General features: G+C 42.2%; 1 protein-coding gene across 1 annotated transcript in view; it reads right to left on the reverse strand.

The window, feature by feature from the left end:
• LOC117384147 (A disintegrin and metalloproteinase with thrombospondin motifs 5) overlaps window positions 1–22,363 on the reverse strand; it is a 106,410-nt gene that overhangs the window by 79,569 nt on the left and 4,478 nt on the right. Inside the window, 5 exon segments of the mRNA XM_033981434.2 lie at window positions 2,982–3,053; window positions 3,055–3,075; window positions 3,077–3,267; window positions 6,469–6,636; window positions 7,750–7,882. Coding sequence (XP_033837325.1) covers window positions 2,982–3,053; window positions 3,055–3,075; window positions 3,077–3,267; window positions 6,469–6,636; window positions 7,750–7,882 — 585 coding nt within the window.

Here is a 22,363-nt window from a genome sequence, read left to right on the forward strand (position 1 = left end):
GCACTGTTGTGTGCCTTGTCTCTATCCATGTTCTGATATTTATTTTTGATTTAAAACCTCTACATATGAACATGAGATAAGGTGAGTGCTTCAGTGCAGCTCTAGTGAATCTGATAGAAGGAAGTAGGACACACAGGAGCTCTTCAAGGATAAGGCGCTTATCATGGACGAAACAGTGAAACATGAAAATGTCAATGGTAGCAGAGTAGAACAATCCAAGGTACCGTTCGTAGAAAAAATGGCAAGTCCTTTATTGAGCCATGGATCAGTCTGGATGAGGACATGGATCAGCCTGGATGAGATGGATGTTACATGGATCAGCCTGGATGAGATGGATGTTACATGGATCAGCCTGGATGAGATGGATGTTACATGGATCAGCCTGGATGAGATGGATGTTACATGGATCAGCCTGGATGAGATGGATGTAAACATGAGGCATGGATGTAACATGAGGCCGGCTAGATGAGATGGATGTAACATGGATCAGCCGGATGAGATGGATGTAACATGGATCAGCCGGATGAGATGGACGTTACATGGATCAGCCTGGATGAGATGGATGTTACATGGATCCACCTGGATGAGATGTATGTTACATGGGGCCGCCTAGATGAGATGGATGTAACATGGATCAGCCTGGATGAGATGGATGTTACATGGATCAGCCTGGATGAGATGGAGTAACAGGATCAGCCTGGATGAGATGGATGTTACATGGATCAGCCTGGATGAGATGGATGTTACATGGATCCACCTGGATGAGATGGATGTTACATGGGGCCGCCTAGATGAGATGGATGTAACATGGATCACCTGGATGAGATGGATGTTACATGGATCAGCCTCGATGAGATGTATGTTACATGGACTCAGCCTGGATGAGGTGGATGTTACATGGAGCTGCGTGGATGAGATGTATGTAACATGGATCAGCCTGGATGTGACATGGATCAGTCTGGATGAGATGAATAAGACAATGATCAGCCTGGATGAGGTGGATGTACATGGATCAGCCTGGATGAGACATGGATTAGACTGGATGAGACTTGGATCAGTCAGTATGAGATAGATAAGACATGGATTAGCCTGGATGAGATGGATAAGACATGGATCAACCTGGATGAGATGGATAAGACATGGACCAGCCTGGGTGAGATGGATGTTACATGGATCAGACTGGATGAGGCATGGATGTTACATGGATCAGCCTGGATGGGGCATGGATGTTACATTGATCAGTCTGGATGAGACATGGATCAGTCTGAATGAGACATTGATCAGCCTGGATGAGACATGGATCAGTCTGGATGAGACATGGATCAGTCTGAATGAGACATTGATCAGCCTGGATGAGACATGGATCAGTCTGGATGAGACATGGATCAGTCTGAATTAGACATTGATCAACCTGGATGAGACATGGATCAGTCTGGATAAGACATGGATCAGTCTGAATGAGACATGGATCAGTCTGAATGAGACATTGATCAGCCTGGATGAGACATGGATCAGTCTGAATGAGACAAAGATCAGTCTGAATGAGACATTGATCAGCTGGATGAGACATGGATCAGTCTGGATGAGACATGGACAGTCTGAATTAGACATTGATCAACCTGGATGAGACATGGATCAGTCTGGATAAGACATGGATCAGTCTGAATGAGATGGATGTTACATGAATCAGTCTTGATGAGATGGATGAGACATTGATCAGTGAATGAGATGGATGTTACATGAATCAGTCTGGATGAGATGGATGAGACATTGATCAGTCTGAATGAGATGGATGTTACATTAATCAGTCTGGATGAGATGGATGAGACATGGATCAGCCTGAATGAGAATGGAGAGACATGGATCAGCCTGCGTGTTTCTACAGTGTCTTAGTCAGGGTGTTGGAGTAAAATGGCTGCTAAAAGAATGCCTGAATTGTCTCAGCTGCACTACCGTTCATATTTTCACCTTGGTATGTGTTAAGCTAAATATCAGTAAATTCACATTATGTTGGTAAGATACTATTATAGCCACAACTGCCCTGGGTTCCTGGTGGTTATTATTATGGTTTAGTCCATTGGCCTAGTCTCTAGTTGGTCCCTGGTTAGTCGGTGTTTAGTCCGGGTTTGATCTTGTACTTCTGTATTGGAGTTCAGATTTGGTTTTGGGGGTCTCGGTTGAATAGTCTTGTATATAAAAAATGCATTATAATAATATTTTCTTCATCTCTTTCACCTCCACCCCTTACTCTCCTCTCTGTCTCGCCTACCCCCTCTCACGCTCTCTCTCTGCTCCCCCCGTCCCACCCCTCCTCCCTCTCTCCTTCCCTGTCTCTCAGCTGAGTGCCTGTTGGACACCCCACACCACCCACTCTTGGGCCCAGAGGAGCTCCCTGGTCAGTCATATGATGCAATTCGTCAATGCCGCCTGGCGTTCGGGCCAGAGTACACTGTGTGCCCGGGCATGGACGTGTGTGCCCGGTCTGGTGCGCAGTCATTCCCAGGGCCAGATGGTGTGTCTGACCAAGAAACTGCCCGCTGTGGAAGGCACCCCATGTGGCAAAGGCCGGATCTGCCTCCAGGGCAAATGTGTAGACAAGACGCGCAAGAAGCACTACTCGGTAAGATCATTTCATAATCACACATACTACCAGACAAAAGAAACACTACTCTTTAAGACCAATAGACTGTATATGTAAATGGACATAGCTAATGCACTAGCCACGTTCCAAATAGGAAATGAGCATAGGCGTGCTTCCGTCTCCATTAACTCAGCAGTCAATGGAGCCGCTATGTTACAGGAGGTAACATAGCCGCTCCATTGACTGCTGAGTTAATGGAGACGGAAGCACGCCTATGCTCATTTCCTATTTGGAACGTGGCTAGTGCATTAGCTATGTCCATTTACATATACAGTCTATTGGTCTTAAAGAGTAGTGTTTCTTTTGTCTGGTAGTATGTGTGATTATGAAATGATCTTACCGAGTAGTGCTTCTTGCGCGTCTTGTCTACACATTTGCCCTGGAGGCAGATCCGGCCTTTGCCACATGGGGTTGCCTTCCACAGCGGGCAGTTTACTTGGTCAGACACACCATCTGGCCCTGGCGAATGACTGCGCACCAGAGCCGGGCACACACGTCCATGCCCGGGCACACAGTGTACTCTGGCCCGAACGCCAGGCGGCATTGACGAATTGCATCATATGACTGACCAGGGAGCTCCTCTGGGCCCAAGAGAGGGAGGTGAGGGGTGTCCAACAGGCACTCAGCTGAGAGACAGGGAAGGAGAGAGGGAGGAGGGTGAGGGACGGGGGGAGCAGAGAGAGAGCGTGAGAGGGGGTAGGCGAGACAGAGAGGAGAGTAAGGGGGTGAGGTGAAAGAGATGAAGAAAATATTATTATAATGCATTTTTTATATACAAGACTATTCAACCGGAGACCCCCAAAACCAAAATCTGAACTCCAATACAGAAGTACAAGATCAAACCACGACTAAACACCGACTAACCAGGGACCAACTAGAGACTAGGCCAAGGACTAAACCATAATAATAACCACCAGGAACCCAGGGCAGTTGTGGCTATAATAGTATCTTACCAACATAATGTGAATTTACTGATATTTAGCTTAACACATACCAAGGTGAAAATATGAACGGTAGTGCAGCTGAGACAATTCAAGGCATTCTTTTAGCAGCCATTTTACTCCAACACCCTGACTAAGACACTGTAGAAACACGCAGGCTGATCCATGTCTCTCCATTCTCATTCAGGCTGATCCATGTCTCATCCATCTCATCCAGACTGATTAATGTAACATCCATCTCATTCAGACTGATCAATGTCTCATCCATCTCATCCAGACTGATTCATGTAACATCCATCTCATTCAGACTGATCAATGTCTCATCCATCTCATCAAGACTGATTCATGTAACATCCATCTCATTCAGACTGATCCATGTCTTATCCAGACTGATCCATGTCTCATCCAGGTTGATCAATGTCTAATTCAGACTGGTCCATGTCTCATCCAGACTGATCCATGTCTCATCCAGGCTGATCAATGTCTCATTCAGACTGATCTTTGTCTCATTCAGACTGATCCATGTCTCATCCAGGCTGATCAATGTCTCATTCAGACTGATCCATGTCTCATTCAGACTGATCCATGTCTTATCCAGACTGATCCATGTCTCATCCAGGTTGATCAATGTCTAATTCAGACTGATCCATGTCTCATCCAGACTGATCCATGTCTCATCCAGGATGATTCAATGTCTCATTCAGACTGATCCATGTCTCATCCAGACTGATCCATGTCTCATCCAGGCTGATCAATGTCTCATTCAGACTGATCCATGTCTCATCCAGACTGATCAATGTAACATCCATGCCCCATCCAGGCTGATCCATGTAACATCCATGCCTCATCCAGTCTGATCCATGTAACATCCATCTCACCCAGGCTGGTCCATGTCTTATCCATCTCATCCAGGTTGATCCATGTCTTATCCATCTCATCCAGGCTAATCCATGTCTTATCTATCTCATACTGACTGATCCAAGTCTCATCCAGGCTAATCCATGTCTCATCCAGGCTGATCCATGTAACATCCACCTCATCCAGGCTGATCATTGTCTTATTCATCTCATCCAGACTGATCCATGTCACATCCAGGCTGATCCATGTTACATACATCTCATCCACGCAGCTCCATGTAACATCCACCTCATCCAGGCTGATCCATGTAACATACATCTCATCGAGGCTGATCCATGTAACATCCATCTCATCCAGGGTGATCCATGTTACATCCATCTCATCTAGGCGGCCCCATGTAACATCCATCTCATCCAGGTGGATCCATGTAACATCCATCTCATCCAGGCTGATCCATGTAACATCCATCTCATCCAGGCTGATCCATGTTACATCCATCTCATCCAGGCTGATCCATGTAACATCCATCTCATCCAGGCTGATCCATGTTACATCCATCTCATCTAGGCGGCCCCATGTAACATACATCTCATCCAGGTGGATCCATGTAACATCCATCTCATCCAGGCTGATCCATGTAACGTCCATCTCATCCAGGCTGATCCATGTTACATCCATCTCATCCAGGCTGATCCATGTTACATCCATCTCATCTAGCCGGCCTCATGTTACATCCATGCCTCATGTTACATCCATCTCATCCAGGCTGATCCATGTAACATCCATCTCATCCAGGCTGATCCATGTAACATCCATCTCATCCAGGCTGATCCATGTAACATCCATCTCATCCAGGCTGATCCATGTAACATCCATCTCATCCAGGCTTGATCCATGTCTCATCCAGGACTGATCCATGGCTCAATAAAGGACTTGCCATTTTTCTACGAACGAGTACCTTGGATTGTTCTACCTCTGCTACCATTGACATTTTCATGTTTCACTGTTCGTCCATGATAAGCGGCCTTATCCTTGAAGAGCTCCTGTGTCGTCCTACTTCCTTCTATCAGATTCACTAGAGCTGCACTGAAGCACTCACCTTATCTCATGTTCATAATGTAGAGGTTTTAAATCAAAAATAAATATCAGAACATGGATAGAGACAAGGCACACAACAGTGCTTTATCAGCATACTTGTACTATGACTGCACTGCACTGTATTTCCACTCTTCACTAATTAAACCCATGTGACCACAGCCTAATTAAAAACTCGAGATGCAGAACTCACTGTTTGTGTTTCTATGGTGAGACAAATAAAAATAAAAAAGCATAGCAAGCAAAGAAAAAAAGGCAAAGTAAGGTGTGTATTTTAAACTCCACTAAGCTGAGACAGGTCAGAGGTCAGAGGTCAGAGCTCTCCAGTGGACTTCTCTGTGTAACTGGCAGACTGCACATGTGCGGACCTGGTTTATGGTTCATATCTTAAAATATCTTTCAAAAACATTAAAGATGCACTATGTAACTTTTTTGGTAAAGGGTTCAACATTTGCTAGTCTCCATAGAGATGTTATTGCTTTACCTGGAATGTTCCACAGTATAGCATTAAACTATTAATCTATGTCCATGATTACAAGTCAAATCTGTGCAGAGGTGACCCTGTAAGAATGTATGTTTAAACCAATTAAAAGACACCTGTAAGTGAATAATTGCAAGATAGATAGTTTTAATGCCATACTGCAGAACATTGCATGCAAAGCAGTAATCTCTAAACCAGAAAAGTTGTATAGTGCATCTTTAAGTTTATAGTCCCTTCATTCAGTATAAATCATTAAAGTGGATATATTTGTTTACTGTAGTGGCAGAAATATGTGATTATACAAACATTTTAGGACTTGGGGTTAGCATAGAAACTTGATCCCAGTTCAACAGGTTAAACATCTTATTACACATTGCTATAGAGTAAAAATACCTCTTTCTTTGACTGTAATTCTGAACCTAAAAAGCACATGTGCAGATTAGTAAACTTACCATTTCCGTCGTCAAAGAAGTCTGTGATGGTGGCCGAGGTGCACTTGCTCCACGGTTTGGAGGCGTCGATGGAGGTCAAAATGGATGACATGAGTCTCTTATCACTGTTCACTCCAAAACGCTCCTCACAGAACTTAGAGTCATCATGAGACAGACCCAAAAGGTGACCTAGACCAGAGGAGAGGGGTTAGACCAAGACTGGACCAGGACTAGACCAGGACTAGCCCAAGACTGACACATGAGACAGCCCCAGGAGGTGACCTAAACCAGAGTAGAGGGGTTAGACCAGCACTAGACCAGGACTAGACAGGACTGAACCAGGACTGAGCCAAGACTGAGACATGAGATAGACCTAACAGGTGACCTAGACCAGAGGAGAAGGGTTAGACCAGGAATGGACAAGGACCAAGGCTAAACCAAGACTGAAACAGTGCTAAACCAAGAGCTAAACAAACTTGTCCATGTAATTAAAGCTGCAGTATGTAACTTTTTGGAGGTGGCACATCACCTGCATGATTCCATGGAAATGTAAAGCCAAAACCATACTTTGGAACATTCTCAATGGACATAAGTTGCATCCCATACTGTGGAATATTTTAACCAAAGGAACATTTCCATAGAAACAGGCAGGAGTAGTTGCCAATAAGAGTCGGGTTTATGGAGATGCAAGCCCTCTCAGAGTAAGGACGCATGTTTTTCAGTGCAATGAACACAACTAAAATATAAAATACATGCTTTTATCTTGTATCCATCTGCTCCCTGCTCTATGATAAGGCTTAGTGGTATCCAAAACAGGACTAAACCAGTCCTCTCTTTAATCCCGTCTTGTTATAGTACATATATTTATAGACACATTTGTAGTGAAAGCAGATGCTGTTGTTTAAACATGTTCTGTCCTGTTCAGTCTCTTCACTGTCTCAGGTCTAATATCTGTCTCCTTTCACATATCTGCACACGCTGCCACCTGCACCACATTTTTGATTTCTGATTGTTTTGTTACCTGGAAACGACCGAAGGAAAAAAGTACAGATCAAAATGGGAAATATTGTGAAACATTTTCATCTGGAAAATGGCAAATGAGATGATGACTTTTTCATAAACATCCTTAAAAATAAATAGGACAGTAGATTTTGAATAAATCGAAATTAACCAATGTAACTGCAGTAACTGCAGTTTGAATCCTGAATGATCTTTCAGTGCTTTAAGCATTGCCCTCTGGCCATATTTTGTGAAAATAAAATTTAACAATCATCTTATTAATTTATATAATATTAATTTTACCAATTTCATGTGCGACAGTGAAGGCAGCATGGAGTCCGTCGTCCTCGATCACAGCACAGCTCCTCTCGGGAGAGCAAATGGTGCCCACATCCGCCATGCCCAGAGTGTCACAGGAGTGATGACCACACAGGTCCTACAGAGACAAGACCAGGGTTAGACCGGGTTTAAATCAGGTTTAGTCCCAGTATTGAACTGGTTTAGACCGGGTTTAGTCCTAGCATAGACCTAGTTTAGACCGCGTTTAGTCCTAGTATAGACCTGGTTTAGACCGCGTTTAGTCCTAGTATAGACCTGGTTTAGACCAGGTATAGTCCTAGTATAGACCTGGTTTAGACCAGGTTTAGTCCTAGTATAGACCTGGTTTAGACCAGGTTTAGTCCTAGTATAGACCTGGTTTAGACCAGGTTTAGTCCTAGTATAGACCTGGTTTAGACCAGGTTTAGTCCTAGTATAGACCTGGTTCAGACCAGCTTTAGTCCTAGTATAGACCTGGTTTAGACCAGGTATAGTCCTAGTATAGACCTGGTTTAGACCAGGTTATTCCTAGTATAGACCTGGTTTAGACCAGGTTTAGTCCTAGTATAGACCTGGTTTAGACCAGGTTTAGTCCTAGTATAGACCTGGTTTAGACCAGGTTTAGTCCTAGTGTAGTTGTGTCACAGGAATGATGACCACAAAGTTCCTAAAGAGAGGGTTAGCCCGGGCTTACACCGGATCTAGACCAGGTTTAGACTGGGTTTAAACCAGTGTTTGACCGGATTTAGGCTTAAGCTTAAGGTAAACCTGCATTTGACCCATCCTTCAGTGTGTCTGGGTTAAACCTGTCAGGACCCATCTCCAGATGTTGAGCTAGTCTTGGTCAGGACTACCTTAGCTTGAGGGCTTATGGTGCATTTTTGGGTTGATGGCAGAAACCTAGACACAGAGAGAACAAACGCAAACTCCACCCAAACGCAGTGGGAACATGCAAACTCCACATAGACACAGGGAGAACATGCAAACTCCACCCAAATGCAGGAAGAACAAGCAAACTTCACTATAGTTGAACCTGAGCTGAGACAGAGCTGTCAGACTGCGCAGGTGTGGACCTATTTTGTGGTCCATATCTCCGTGATCACTGGGCCTATCCACATGGAACAAAAACTAACACAAAGTTCAGTGTATTCTCTGTCAGTTTAAATAAACAAAAGTGATTTTGTTTAAATAAAAAATAAATTAATTCTAAATTAATTTTAAAATGTGAACACAGGCTATTACCTAATGATTTCCACTTGCATCATTACAGTTAACACAAGGCTGTGCTCAGGGTTACTGCAGTTCACTGTATTGACTTGGTTGTTCCCACACATGTGAGAAGAGAGGGGCCCGGGGCTGTGTGTGCCTGTGTGTGCGTGTGTGCATGTGTGTGTGTGGGGTTACCGTGGAGACAGTGAACCATTACAGTGATGACAGGAACCTGCTGGTCCACAACAAACATCTTTATGAATGAGTAACAGACGTGGCCGCCACCAGGGACGAGCTACAATGAGAATGCTTCACCCCCTGTGTGTGTTTACTATAGACAGGATGCACGCTTTAGAGATGTGGGCCCTCAGAACACTATTCCAGACCATAAAATAACTACTCAAAGGCACAAGGCTTGTCAAAAGTATTTCAGATACTAAAACTAGTATCACAACTAGATCCTCATTGTTTGCAGGTATTGATACTAAAAAAGTTCCATTCACAGGACAGAAATTATCCTTTCCTGAATAGCTAAGGCCACACCTAAAGTCCTACCATTTAATGTCCGACATCACAGTTGCTTATCTAAGGAAAGAGTGTTTTTATTATCATCATGGTATCACAATCGGTATTGAGTATCGAGTCTATTTCTTAGTATTGAAATAGAGTTTGAAAATTTAGTGATGTGGCAACAATACTTGAAACCATAATATAACTACTTAAAGGTACAGTATGTAACTTTCTGGAGTTGGCATGTCACCTGCATGATTCTATGGAAATAGAAAGTTAAAACATTACATCAGAACATTCTCCATGGAGAGATGAGCTATGCCATACTATGGAATATTGTAGCCAAAGCAACATTTTTGTGGAAACAAGGGAAGAATATTTATTTTTGCTAAAACGTTGGATGCTATGGTTTTAAAACTTTAAAACTTTGTTGTTGAGTCTGCCACCTACTTGTCTCCATGGAGATTTTATTGCTATGCTTGGAATGTTCCACGGTATGACCTTAAACTTATCTATGATGCATTTATTCAATCAAGTGACTTTTTTTTGTATTTCTAAAGAAATGCAGTCTCTCCACAGATCTGACCTGTATTTGTGCCTGGGAGCTGCATCACCTGCTTGTCTTAATGAGACAGATACTGTGGAACATTCCATAACCCAAAGCAATATTAACTTTTTTGGAGACAGGAAGGTGGCAAGTCCTCCAATAAAAAGTTCCATAGTGGATCCTTAATGAAAAACATGCAGAGTTTGACTCTTCAGAACTGCTTTTACAATTCACCAAAAAAGAAGAAACATAAATGTCACTATTCAAAAGTACTGGTTCTCTTGAAAAGGTTAAAATTGCATTTTTTTATTAATTATTTTGTAATTTTTTTTAAAGATATTGTTTATATTGTAGTTTATCTACAAATATATTTATTTTTTAGATCAGCTCAAGCGTGGCCAAGAAGTGGCCAAGAAAATGAGGCTATGATGAAAGACATTTCTATGAGTTTCAATACAAAACTCATTGGTATGGGATTGTTATGTTACTTGCCATAGAATTACTTGGAATCAGATCAAAACAAAAATTACTGGTATTATTCGCCATCACTAGCAGCTACAGCAGCCTTAGAGGGTCAAAGTAAAGCAGTATTTTCCCAGTCCACCTGTAACAGCCATAACAGTGGAATCCTTGGCCTGAGCCGCCTTTATTTTGACTGCCTTTCAGAGCAGGTGGGACAGGAAAACCACACCACGTTTGGAGAAGGATTTGGGATTTTCAAGCCAAAGGAGGAGGAAGTGTGAGAATAACATGAGCAGGTGAGCCAGGATCAGAACTGAAGAAGGGTTAAACAAGCACAAAGCCAGACTCACTCAAGACCAGGTGGAATAAACATATTAAACAGAGGGACTCAACGCTCTGGGCTCTTTTTTTTTTTTGACAAATGATTGCGATTTATGTTTTAATAATAGGATTCTGTACAAAGTTCACATTTTCAACATGTCCAGAAGAACTGACCAAAAGACTGAAATGACCTGACAAACTAATACAAGAATCATTTCATAACATGAGTCTGTGATAGACGCGTGTCTAGGACATGCTGTGTTTCTGTGGCGTGTTTTCAAGTGTCAGCACGGCGCCAATCTGGTGTCGGATGTCCAACACGTCCAGAGCGTCCAGAGCGTCCAGAGCGTCCAGAGTGTCCAGAATATCCAGAGCATCCAACCAATGCATCCAGCAATCAGAGACTATGTTCTAGTGACATAGCAATATCATTATCTGGAAGAAGAAAGAGAGCCACAAATACCACAACACAAAAAATGGAGCATGGCCTCACTGTGGCCCACGCAGACTGCCATGGACACCTGTAAGCTCCTGAGGTATCTCAGATACAACGGCGTCTGACTAGAGGCGTCCAACGCCATTTTGACGTCACGGTCTGAACATAGCATAAGACAGGAGATTTGTTTGTTTTGCATGTGTTTTGCTATTTGGTTTAGCCCAGAGACACTAAATGATGGGTCAAATGCAGAGGGCAGATGGACAACAAGGAAATTAAACTGTCTCAACACACTATTATAAAATTATGCTACTTGACAACTAATTCCTTAATTCTACATCCTTCTTGGATAGGAAGGGTATCTGGCATAATTCACTATGGCAATCAGAAAATAAGAAAGTAATATAACTGTTTTTCACATATTAACCTATATTTTAATACAATTCATTGCAGTTCAGTGCGTTCAAAAGTACAGAAAACTAGTATCGAAACTAGATACTCATTGTTCGCAGGTCTCGATACTTAAAAAGTCCCATTGACAGAAATGAACCTTTCCTGAAGCTTTAGAACGATGTTGAGCTTTATCAGAACAGTATACATGGACCACTATGAACCCTACTGGACACTCAGCGATTACACAGATATAACACACATGGGGATAGAATGCAAAGTACAATATTTAATGTGGAAAATCACATTCTATTGTCTAAAGAAAGAGTGTTTTTGTATTGTATTGAGAATCAAGCTTATTTATTTCTTACTACTGAAATGGACTTAAGTATTGTGACAGCACTACACAAACTGAAATGGTCTAACTTCTTGTAGGCACCTGCCCTGACATCAAGCCACAGTGCCTCTGACCTCCACTAGGGTGTGGGAGTGAGTTGTTATTTAAACCTGACACTTGTGTGAGTTTTCCAGGTATTTGTCTGCAGCTGTCAGGCACCAGTTTAAGAACAGAGACAAACATGGAAAAAGGTTTAAACAAACATGAGCAGGCAGGAGCAGGCATGAGCAGACAGGAGCAGACAGGAGAAGACAGGAGAAGACAGGAGCAGACAGGAGCAGGAGCAGACAGGAGAAGATAGGAGCAGACAGGAGCAGACAGGAGAAGACAGGAGCAGACAGGAGCAGGAGCAGACAGGAGAAGACAGGAGCAGACAGGAGCAGGAGCAGACAGGAGAAGACAGGAGCAGACAGGAGCAGGAGCAGACAGGAGAAGATAGGAGCAGACAGGAGCAGACAGGAGAAGACAGGAGCAGACAGGAGCATGAGCAGACAGGAGCAGACAGGAGAAGACAGGAGCAGACAGGAGCAGGAGCAGACAGGAGAAGACAGGAGAAGATAGGAGCAGACAGTAGCAGACAGGAGAAGACAGGAGCAGACAGGAGCAGGAGCAGACAGGAGCAGACAGGAGAAGACAGGAGCAGACAGGAGCAGATAGGAGCAGACGGGGGCAGGCAGAAACAGACAGGAGCAGACAGGAGCAGGCACGAGTAGACAGGAGCAGACAGGAGAAGACAGAAGCAGACAGGAGCAGACAGGAGCAGATAGGAGCAGACAGGAGCAGGCAGAAACAGACAGGAGCAGACAGGAGCAGACAGGAGCAGGAGCCCACAGAGGAGTCCATATGACATTGAATTAGGTGTTACATAAGACAATTAACTAATCAATTTGATCAATATTTGATCCAATGATGTAATCACTTGAGCACCAGAGGAGGAAAGGGTGAAAAGGGAGTACACAGAGGAGTACACAGAGTACACAGAGGAGTCCATAGAGGAGTCCATAGAGGAGTCCATAGAGGAGTCCACAGAGGAGTACCCAGAGAGTCCACAGAGGAGTCCATATGACATTGAACTAGGGGTTACATATCCATATGTCCACATCCATATGCCTTCCCCTCTGTATCCTCTGCTCCTCTGCCCCTCTTCTCTGCATCCCCTGTATCACATATTCACTGTTCCTCCTCTGTACCATATATTTACTTTCACATCAGGATGGAACTACGTCTAAGTCAGGACTTAATCAGGGACTAAACCAGGTCGTAACCCAGGACTATTGCATTTCTCAGTTTACTCCAGCCCACCCCTCTCAGCAGACCCTATTCTGCCCCTGTAGCTTATATATCTAACACTTTTACAACACTATGCCAGTGTAAACAAAAGTTATGCAACCATTTAGAATCCTGGAAGTTCATGACCCGCACAAAGAGGTGCACATTTCTATCCTACATTTGTCTCGAAAAACCCTTGAAAAACCCTGGCATCAGGACATGTGGCACATGTGGAGGTAATTCAGAACTATTACCTATTTTTATGCCATACTGTGGAATATTACAGCCAAAGGAACAACATTTCCATGGAAATGGAAAAAGCAGGAGTCAGGTTTGTGGAGATGCAAGCCTGTAAGGATGTGTGTTTTTCAGTGAAATAAAAACAACTAAATGAAAAAAAACATGCTTTTATTGTAGTCTGTTTTTGGGATGGAGGAAGTTCCATACTATTGCTTTAACAGGGACCAAAACTTCTCTGACCCTCTAAATAGCACAACAGTTCTGATTAGACCAATACAAATAAAAGACAACAGCCTTATTCAGTAAAATGCAGGTTTAAAATGTCAGTGTCTTCCTTTTGTTTAAACTACGACAGAGTGTAAGGGTCACTTTAAAAAAAATTATGCCTGCGCTACGAGAATAAAATTGTAACATTTTGGCATTAAAGCTGTAACTTAATGAGAATAAATTAGGGATTTTATAAGAGCAGAGTAATTTTAGACGAATAAAGGCATAGGCAACGTAAAGATTTTTTATCCAGGTTTTGGGGCCTCTAAATCTAAGTCTTTGACCCCCATGCGCCTCTGCGTGTGGCTGAGCGCTCCTGGGCAGGACACTGACAGGTGTAGGATTCTTTGCACGCACTGTACCTTGAACCACCGCAGATACAGGGTGAGCGCAGTGTACCTGGAACATCCACAGATACGGGGTGTGTGCAGTGCTTCAGACCCTGCACTGAGTAACTGCGAGGACAGTACACAGTGTCGATCCCACATAAAGAATTCGGGATCAAGAATGAAACTGGTTTCAGCTCTGTATTAAACTAAACTGTGACCATCTGGACACAGAAACAGGACAAGAGAGATTAGGGTACATTATCATGGGTGCGTAAACCTGGGGCTGCCCAGCGCACACAGCTCTACCTCCCCATAATGAGGGGATGAAGGTATCTACAATGAACACATCTTTGAACTGTGATTGTGCAAAGTTGCCATGTCTCTGCAGGCTGTTTCCAATGAGGAGTCACTCCACAGGGAGAAAATGTAGCCTACTTCATTCAACAGTTTGTGATTGATGCGTATGAGTGGAGAGCTGGCAGTATTTCACAGTTTGATTTCCTTAATGGGCATTTAGGCTCCATTCTTGGGCCACTTCTTTTGTCTTTGTATCTCCTCCCCCTCGGGTCAATTTTTCACAAACATGGCATTTCAATTCATTTTTATGCGGATCATACACAAATTTACTGTCCTGTCACAGCATCATTTTGAGATTTTAATTCATGCTTTTATCAGCTATCGTTTGGATTATTGTAATGCTCTTTATGTTGGTCTGAACCAAACTTCTCTCGCACGGCTTCAACTTGTTCAAAATGCAACTGCTCGCCTTTAACTGGTACAAAAAAATGGGAAGACATTACACCTGTCTTGATCTCCCTACATTGGCTCCCTGTCTTTTATCGAATTGACTTTAAAATCCTTTTGTTTGTCTTTAAATGCCTCCACGGCCTCGCTCCACAATATCTGTCCGACCTGCTTCAACCTTATGCTCCTGCTCGCTCACTCAGGTCTGCAGATCATTCTCTGTTACTGTTCCCAAAATGAGGAGGAAACTTCGAGGGGAACTGTGCCTTCTCTGTGGCTGGTCCCAAACTGTGGAACGTGTTGCCCCTGCACCTTAGACAGGCTGAGTCAACTTTCTACGTTTAAATCAGTTCTTAAAACACACTTTTTCTCTTTAGCTTTTCATTGATATGTTGACTTTTATAGTGTGTAGTTTGTAGTTATTTATTTGTATGTCTGTCATTTATCTGTGTTTTTAAAATGTCTGTTGTGTACTGCACTCTGGTCAACTCTGCTTTTAAAGTGCATTAGAAATAAAGTTGGATGAGATTGGATTTATGTAGCTTTTAACTCATCCAAGCACCAGTCTTTGAGTTTGAGTCCGTTTGATTCGGCGTTGAGCCCTAAATAGTTAAATGTCAACTTTTTTGGCTACAACTTTATTCTCATAAAATTATGACTTTATTCTTGTAAAATTATGACTTTATTCTCATAAAATTACGACTTTTTCTGGCTTTGACTTGACCCTTATACTCTGTCATACTAAACTGTCTGTCATCAACACAAAAAAGTCCATCTAAAATACAGAGGCAGAGGGGTTCTGTTTTACAACTCACAAGTACTTCCTGTATGCGCTTTTTCCTACTACTACTACTATTACTACTACTACTACTACTACTACTACTACTACTACCACGACTACCACTATTAATTAATACAGTCTGGCGAAATGTTAAGTAGTCCTTCAAACTTTCATGTTTTTGTTGTGCTTTGGCTGGAATGTTCCACTGTATGGCATTAAATACATTCATCTCCTTGAACATTGCTATTGCCACTACTACTACTGCTACTGCTACTACTGCTATTACTACTGCTACTACTATTACTACTACTGCTACAACTGCTACTACTACTGCTATTACTGCTATTACTACTGCTATTAATGCTATTACTACTGGCTACTGCTGCTGCTACCACTAACATCCTCTGCATTTTGGAGTTTTCTGTGTGACAGAAGCAGAGGGATTCTGTTCTGTATTTTTGTACTGTTATTTTCAACTATTTTCCCCACAAACTGCCACTTAGCTGATGTAAATCTGTGATGCGTCTTTAGCACAGGTATTGCCCCCCAGTGAATTCTAAAAACATGAAAGCTGCTGAAGCACTGTCACCGTGACAACATGTCTGTTTCTGCAGCAGCCGTACAGTCTGCTATTGTCCTGTGTCCTTTCACACTTACACTCATTGGTGTTTTAGTCTGCAAAAAAACTGGAGATACGCACAAATCCAGTGAATATGGTCATTGTATTGGATTGAATGCTGGTATGTACTGGTCAGGCCGGAGCACAAAGCATGATGGGTAATTGGACCGCCAACCCTGTGCCTTGCTAATGGTCAGCGCTGCCTGCTAACTTCTCAATAACGCCACAGTTCTTGTTCGATGGACTACAATAATGTCATTCAAATGTGCAGAAGAGTGTAGAAGAATGAGGGTTTTCAATATGGCACAGTGGAGAGCGATTAGTCCTCACGCCACACAGCGAGAAGGTCACAGGTTTGAGTCCTGGATAAAATGAGGTCTTTCTATGTGAAGTTTGCATGTTCTCCCTGTGTTCTACTGCTATTACTACTATTACTACAACTACTATTACTACTACTGCTACAACTATTACTGCAACTACTACTCATACTACTACCTGGAATGTTCCACAGTATGGCATTAAACTTATCAATCTCCCTGGAGACAAGCAGCAAGCAAGCAAGGAAGACAAGCAGGGGCACCATGCTAAGTTACAGGTCAGATCTGGGAAGAGGCGATCCCACTCACAATAAATATGAGCGATAACAAAATAAGTATTCAATAAATGCTGAATAGACATGTTTAATGCCATACTGTGAACATCACAATTTACACGGTATATCTTTTAAGTGACTGGATTTTTCTAACTTCATTACCAAAAGAGTTCACTAGTTTGCTTCTAACCTTGACAAAAGTATTGAGTTGTCACACAATACATCTATTATCTTGTATTAAACAAAGATTTTTAATTAACATTGACATCTGATCTCATATTTTGCATGTTCTTGCTATTGTTGCTCGCAGACTTGCCCAAACAATGCCTCATTTAAAAGCACAAGGGCGTTACTTTGCAGCCGCCAGCCATGTAAATAAAAGTTGAAAATAGTCGTGCTTCACTTGGCCTGTTCTTAGACTTAATCTCTTCTGACAGTTCAGAGACTGAGAGGCTGAGATGAAGCCAATTTAGCCATCCTCCTCCCTGACTTATTGCTTACATATAAACAAAAGGGTTATGCTAGCGCCTAAAAAGTCAAAGGTCAAAGCTGAAGCTAAAGTGCATATGAGTAATTTCACTAAAACTTCCACGTTAGAAAACGGCTGTGTCCAGTGGGAGCTGACGTCGCTGTAAACGTCACCACAACAAAGCGCCGCATATTGTTGGCGCCCCCTATGGATGGCGGCTTATCACACTAGAGCAGCACATTTTTGTGCATTTGTACCAAAATGACGACGCAACACTGCCGAATCCTACGAGTATCACCGAAAATAAAATAAAATAAAAAATGAAAATAAAATAAAACTGCCTGTGTTTTTCTAGTTTTCATTCTTGTGAAGTTTATAATTTTGCTTCTGGTTGGACAGCACATATGACATGTTACCTAGCAACCATAATGTAAACAGGGGCCTAAATGTGTCTAAATGACGCAGCAGTCCTGATTACACTAATAATAATTAAAAAAACAGTTTTATTTAGTGATGCAGGTTTAAAGTGTCAGTCTTCCTCCTAAACTGTCTCTGTTTTTTGCTTGGAGTTTTGTTGACAGAGGCAGAGAGATTCTGTTTTACAACTCACAAATACTTCCTATATTTTTGTACTTTTATTTTCAACTTCTAAAACTATGACAAGTATTTAGCACAGGTGCTATCCACCAAACCAAGTCAGGATTAGAAAAAACACATCACATGCACTTTAACGCCAGTGTACCAGTTCTCTTGCCTGATTTGCATTGCTTACATGTAAACAACAACAATGCCATAATGCCAGCTTCAAAAAGTTCAAAGGTCAAAGTTGAGTTTAGAGAATGAGGTAGCGTCTAGCCTTAGCTCTTAATTTGTGACCCTTGTGTTTGGTCATGCACGAGGAATGTGCTTATTTGGCAGTAGAGGTACAAAATTAAAACTATTTATCCAAAGATAGTGGGTTTTAAATGAGCAGGTATGTGCAATTTAGCCGTCTCCTGTCTCCACCGGTCCCTTGTCAGCATAGAGAGCTCTATAAAGCCAATCAGACGGATCCAAGATGGCGGAACGCTTCAAGTACTGAGATAATTGTGGACATTGTTGACATAGCTTGTAAAAGAAATTGCATGGTTTCAAATGACATCACAGTCTCCTTATAGTCTTGTACTGTTGAAGGCACACAGCGGCAGGTGAAAAAGCCTCAGTGTTTTTGTGGTGGGTTTGAATAAATACGATGTGATAATGGACCAAGAATGACAAGGTTTTGCTTTTTTAAAGGGCCCACATTAGTCTGTTTTCTGATCTCTGTTCTAATGTTGTTTTCTCATCACAAACAGACCTGGAGTTGTGTTTTCTTTCATTCACACATGTTTAACACATAAAGTGAGTTCTTCTCTCAAACTGAAAACACTCTGTTCCACTTTGTGATATCATCATGTGGTGTTACAGAGAGTGCTCCACTATGTTTTAAAACTCCACACACCTTCACTAGAATCATTTGGATGATTTCAATCTCTACTGAAATAAAGGTAAAAGGAGCTGCAACCATGAAAACTACCACTTCCAATCCAATCCAATCCAACTTTATTTACAAAGCACTTTAAAAACAACAGTTCATGACATCACAGGGTGGAACAGAGCATTTTGAGCTTTTCATGTGTGTAAATGAAACAAAACACAACTCCAAGCATGTTTTTGAGGCGGTAACAACATTATAATCTGGCTTAAAGCTCCATTTTGTGTAATAGTCCATTTTGTGTAATATAGGACCTTTACATTGGATTTTCTCATTCAATCGCAAGGTCAGAATAACCACTCTGCCAGTTAAATGTAAAGCTGATTCAAAATGGTAGAAATCCCCCATCCCGGCATGTGGTCCGCCGTTGTTTATTGACCAAAGCTGACATCATCGCAGACATAGAAACAACACTTTATGTCATTGGCTGAACTTTTTAATGACTTCCTGTGTCTCGTTTTTGGTCCTCCTCTGGGTCATTTATTACTTTGGCAATGATATAGTCCACTTTTAGACCTGGCTTAGTCCTGATTTAGTGCTCGATTAGACAAAGATATAGTCCTGGGTTAGATCTGGTGGTACTCAGAAAGCTAAATCTTGTTTTGGTGCTACTTTGTGAAATCTACATTTTAGTTTTAATGCCAGAAAACAGGATTGATTTTAGTATTAGGAAATGCTGTAATCATATGTGTTAGGCTCAGGAAAAGAGTGCTACATATAATGAAAGAAGGATCAAGTGTTCATGCCAGGTGACAGGGAGAGAGAGAGGGAACAGAGACAGGAGGAGGCAGGGAGGGAATGGAGAGAGAGTGGAAGAAAGAGAGGAGAGAGTGAGAGAGCGAGCACAGTGGGAGGTTTGTCATGTTGTAGTAGTTTGTTTTATGCCCCAAAAATGCACTATTTTCTTTTTCCACTTGTGCCTTTCTGACCTGGTCCAACCCAAAAACACGAGGGAGGGAGAAAGAGAGTAAGAGGGAAAGGGAGACCAATCCATAAACAGGAGGGAGGGGAGGGGAGAGGCCAAAGTGGTGACATTTACACACAGGTGCAAAGAGTAAGTCCAGTCAACGCTAAAGCACAAAAAAAGGTTTGGATGTGTTTTTAAAGGGCTCATATGACTCTATTCTCTGATCTATGTTCTAATGTTTCCTCATCACAAACAGACCTGGAGTTGTGTTTTTTTTTTTTTTTTCATTTGTTTAATGCGCAAACCCTGAGTTTTTCTCTCAAACAGAATACACTCTGTTCCACCTTGTGATGTCATGTGGTAATAAAGGAAGTGCTCCACTGTGTTTTTAAACTCACCTTCACTAGAATCATTTGGAGGATTGAGCTTTAGAGATTAAATAAAACACAACCGCAGGTATGTTTTTGAGGTGGTAACAACAGGTAAAGCTCCCAAGAGTCACTTTTATGTCAGGACTTTAAACATCATTAAAGTGAATGGGACAGTGCAGACTTCAAGATATGTGGAGCATTTGATGTTGTTTAACCCCAGGAGCCATGTTCACAAAGACTCCAACTGTACCATGCCACTGGGGGCACTGTGGCCCAGAGTGGCACGAGCACAGAAAGAAGAAGGGCTCCACTCCCAGGCCTTCCTGTGTGGAATTTGCATGTTGTTCCTGTGTCTCTGTGGAATTTGCATATTCTCCGTGTGGCTGGATGGAATTTGCATATTCTCCCTGTGTCTGGATGGAGTTTGCATATTGTCTCTGTGTAATTTTCATATTCTCCCTGTGTCTGGATGGAATTTGCATATTCCCCTGTGTCTCTGTGGAATTTGCATATTCTCCCTGTGTCTGGATGGAATTTGCATATTTCTCTCTGTGTCTCTGAGGAATTTGCATATTCTCCTGGTTTCTGGATGGAATTTGGACATTCTCTCTGTGTCTCTGAGGAAATTGCCTATTCTCTCTGTGTCTGTATAGAATTTGCATATTCTCCTTGTATCTGGGTGGAATGTGCATATTCTCTTTGCGTCAGGATGGAATTTGCATATACTCCCTGTGTCTCCGTGGAATGTGCATGTTGTCCCTGTGTCTGGATGGAATTTGCATATTCTTTCTGTGCCTGAGTGGAGTTTGCATGTTCTTCGGTGTCTGTGTGGAGTTTGCATGTTCTCCCTGTGTCTGGGTGGAGTTAGCATGTTCTCCGTGTGTGTGTGTTTGTAGTTTGCATGTTCACTCTGTGTCTCTGGGGAGTTTTCATGTTTCCCCTGTGTCTTTGTGGAATTTGCATGTTCCCCCTGTGTTTGTATGGAGTTTGCATGTTCTCCCTGTGTCTGTGTAGAGTTAGCATGTTCCGCCTGTGTTTGTGCGGAGTTTGCATGTTCTACCTGTGTCTCTGTGAAGTTTGCATGTCCTCCCTGTGTTTGTGTGGAGTTTGCATGTTCTCCCTGTGCTTGGGTGGGTTTCCTCGGTTTCCTCCATCAACATTCACAGTCGTTCAAATCCTCCAGCTGAGCCCGTCCTGTCCAAGACTAGACCAAGATCTGGAGATGGATCCCACTGCTCTAGACAGTCGTATATAGCTGCATGTAGTTGTATAGAGTTTTATGCTGGTCCCTGTGTCCTGAAACACACTGTGGTTGTATATAGTTGTATTTAGTTGTATATAGTTGCATATAGTTGTATATAGTTGTGTATAGTTGTATAGAGTTCTGTGCTGGTCCCTGTGACCTGAGACACACTGTGGTTGTATATAGTTGCATATAATTGTACTTAGTTGCATATAGTTGTATATAGTTGTGTATAGTTGTATATAGTTGTGTATAGTTGTATAGAGTTCTATGCTGGTCCCTGTGTCCTGAGACACACTGTGGTTGTATATAGTTGCATATAGTTGTATATAGTTGTGTATAGTTTATAGAGTTCTATGCTGGTCCCTGTGTCCTGAGACACACTGTGGTTGTATATAGTTGTATATAGTTGCATATAGTTGTATATAGTTGTGTATAGTTGTGTATAGTTGTATAGAGTTCTTTGCTGGTCCCTGTGTCCTGAGACACACTGTGGTTGTATATAGTTGCATATAATTGTATTTAGTTGTATATAGTTGCATATAGTTGTATATAGTTGTGTATAGTTGTATAGAGTTCTATGCTGGTCCCTGTGTCCTGAGACACCTGTGGTTGTATATAGTTGTATATAGTTGTGTATAGTTGTATAGAGTTCTATGCTGGTCCCTGTGTCCTGAGACACACTGTGGTTGTATATAGTTGTATATAGTTGCATATAGTTGTATATAGTTGTGTATAGTTGTGTATAGTTGTATAGAGTTCTATGCTGGTCCCTTTGTCCTGAGACACCTGTGGTTGTATATAGTTGTATATAGTTGCATATAGTTGTACATAGTTGTGTATAGTTGTATAGAGTTCTTTGCTGGTCCCTGTGTCCTGAGACACCCTGTGGTTGTATATAGTTGTATTTAGTTGTATATAGTTGCATATAGTTGTATATAGTTGTGTATAGTTGTATAGAGTTCTATGCTGGTCCCTGTGTC

Source organism: Periophthalmus magnuspinnatus, chromosome 2 (genome assembly GCF_009829125.3).
Source record: "Periophthalmus magnuspinnatus isolate fPerMag1 chromosome 2, fPerMag1.2.pri, whole genome shotgun sequence".
In the NCBI taxonomy this organism is placed as follows: Eukaryota; Metazoa; Chordata; class Actinopteri; order Gobiiformes; family Gobiidae; genus Periophthalmus; species Periophthalmus magnuspinnatus.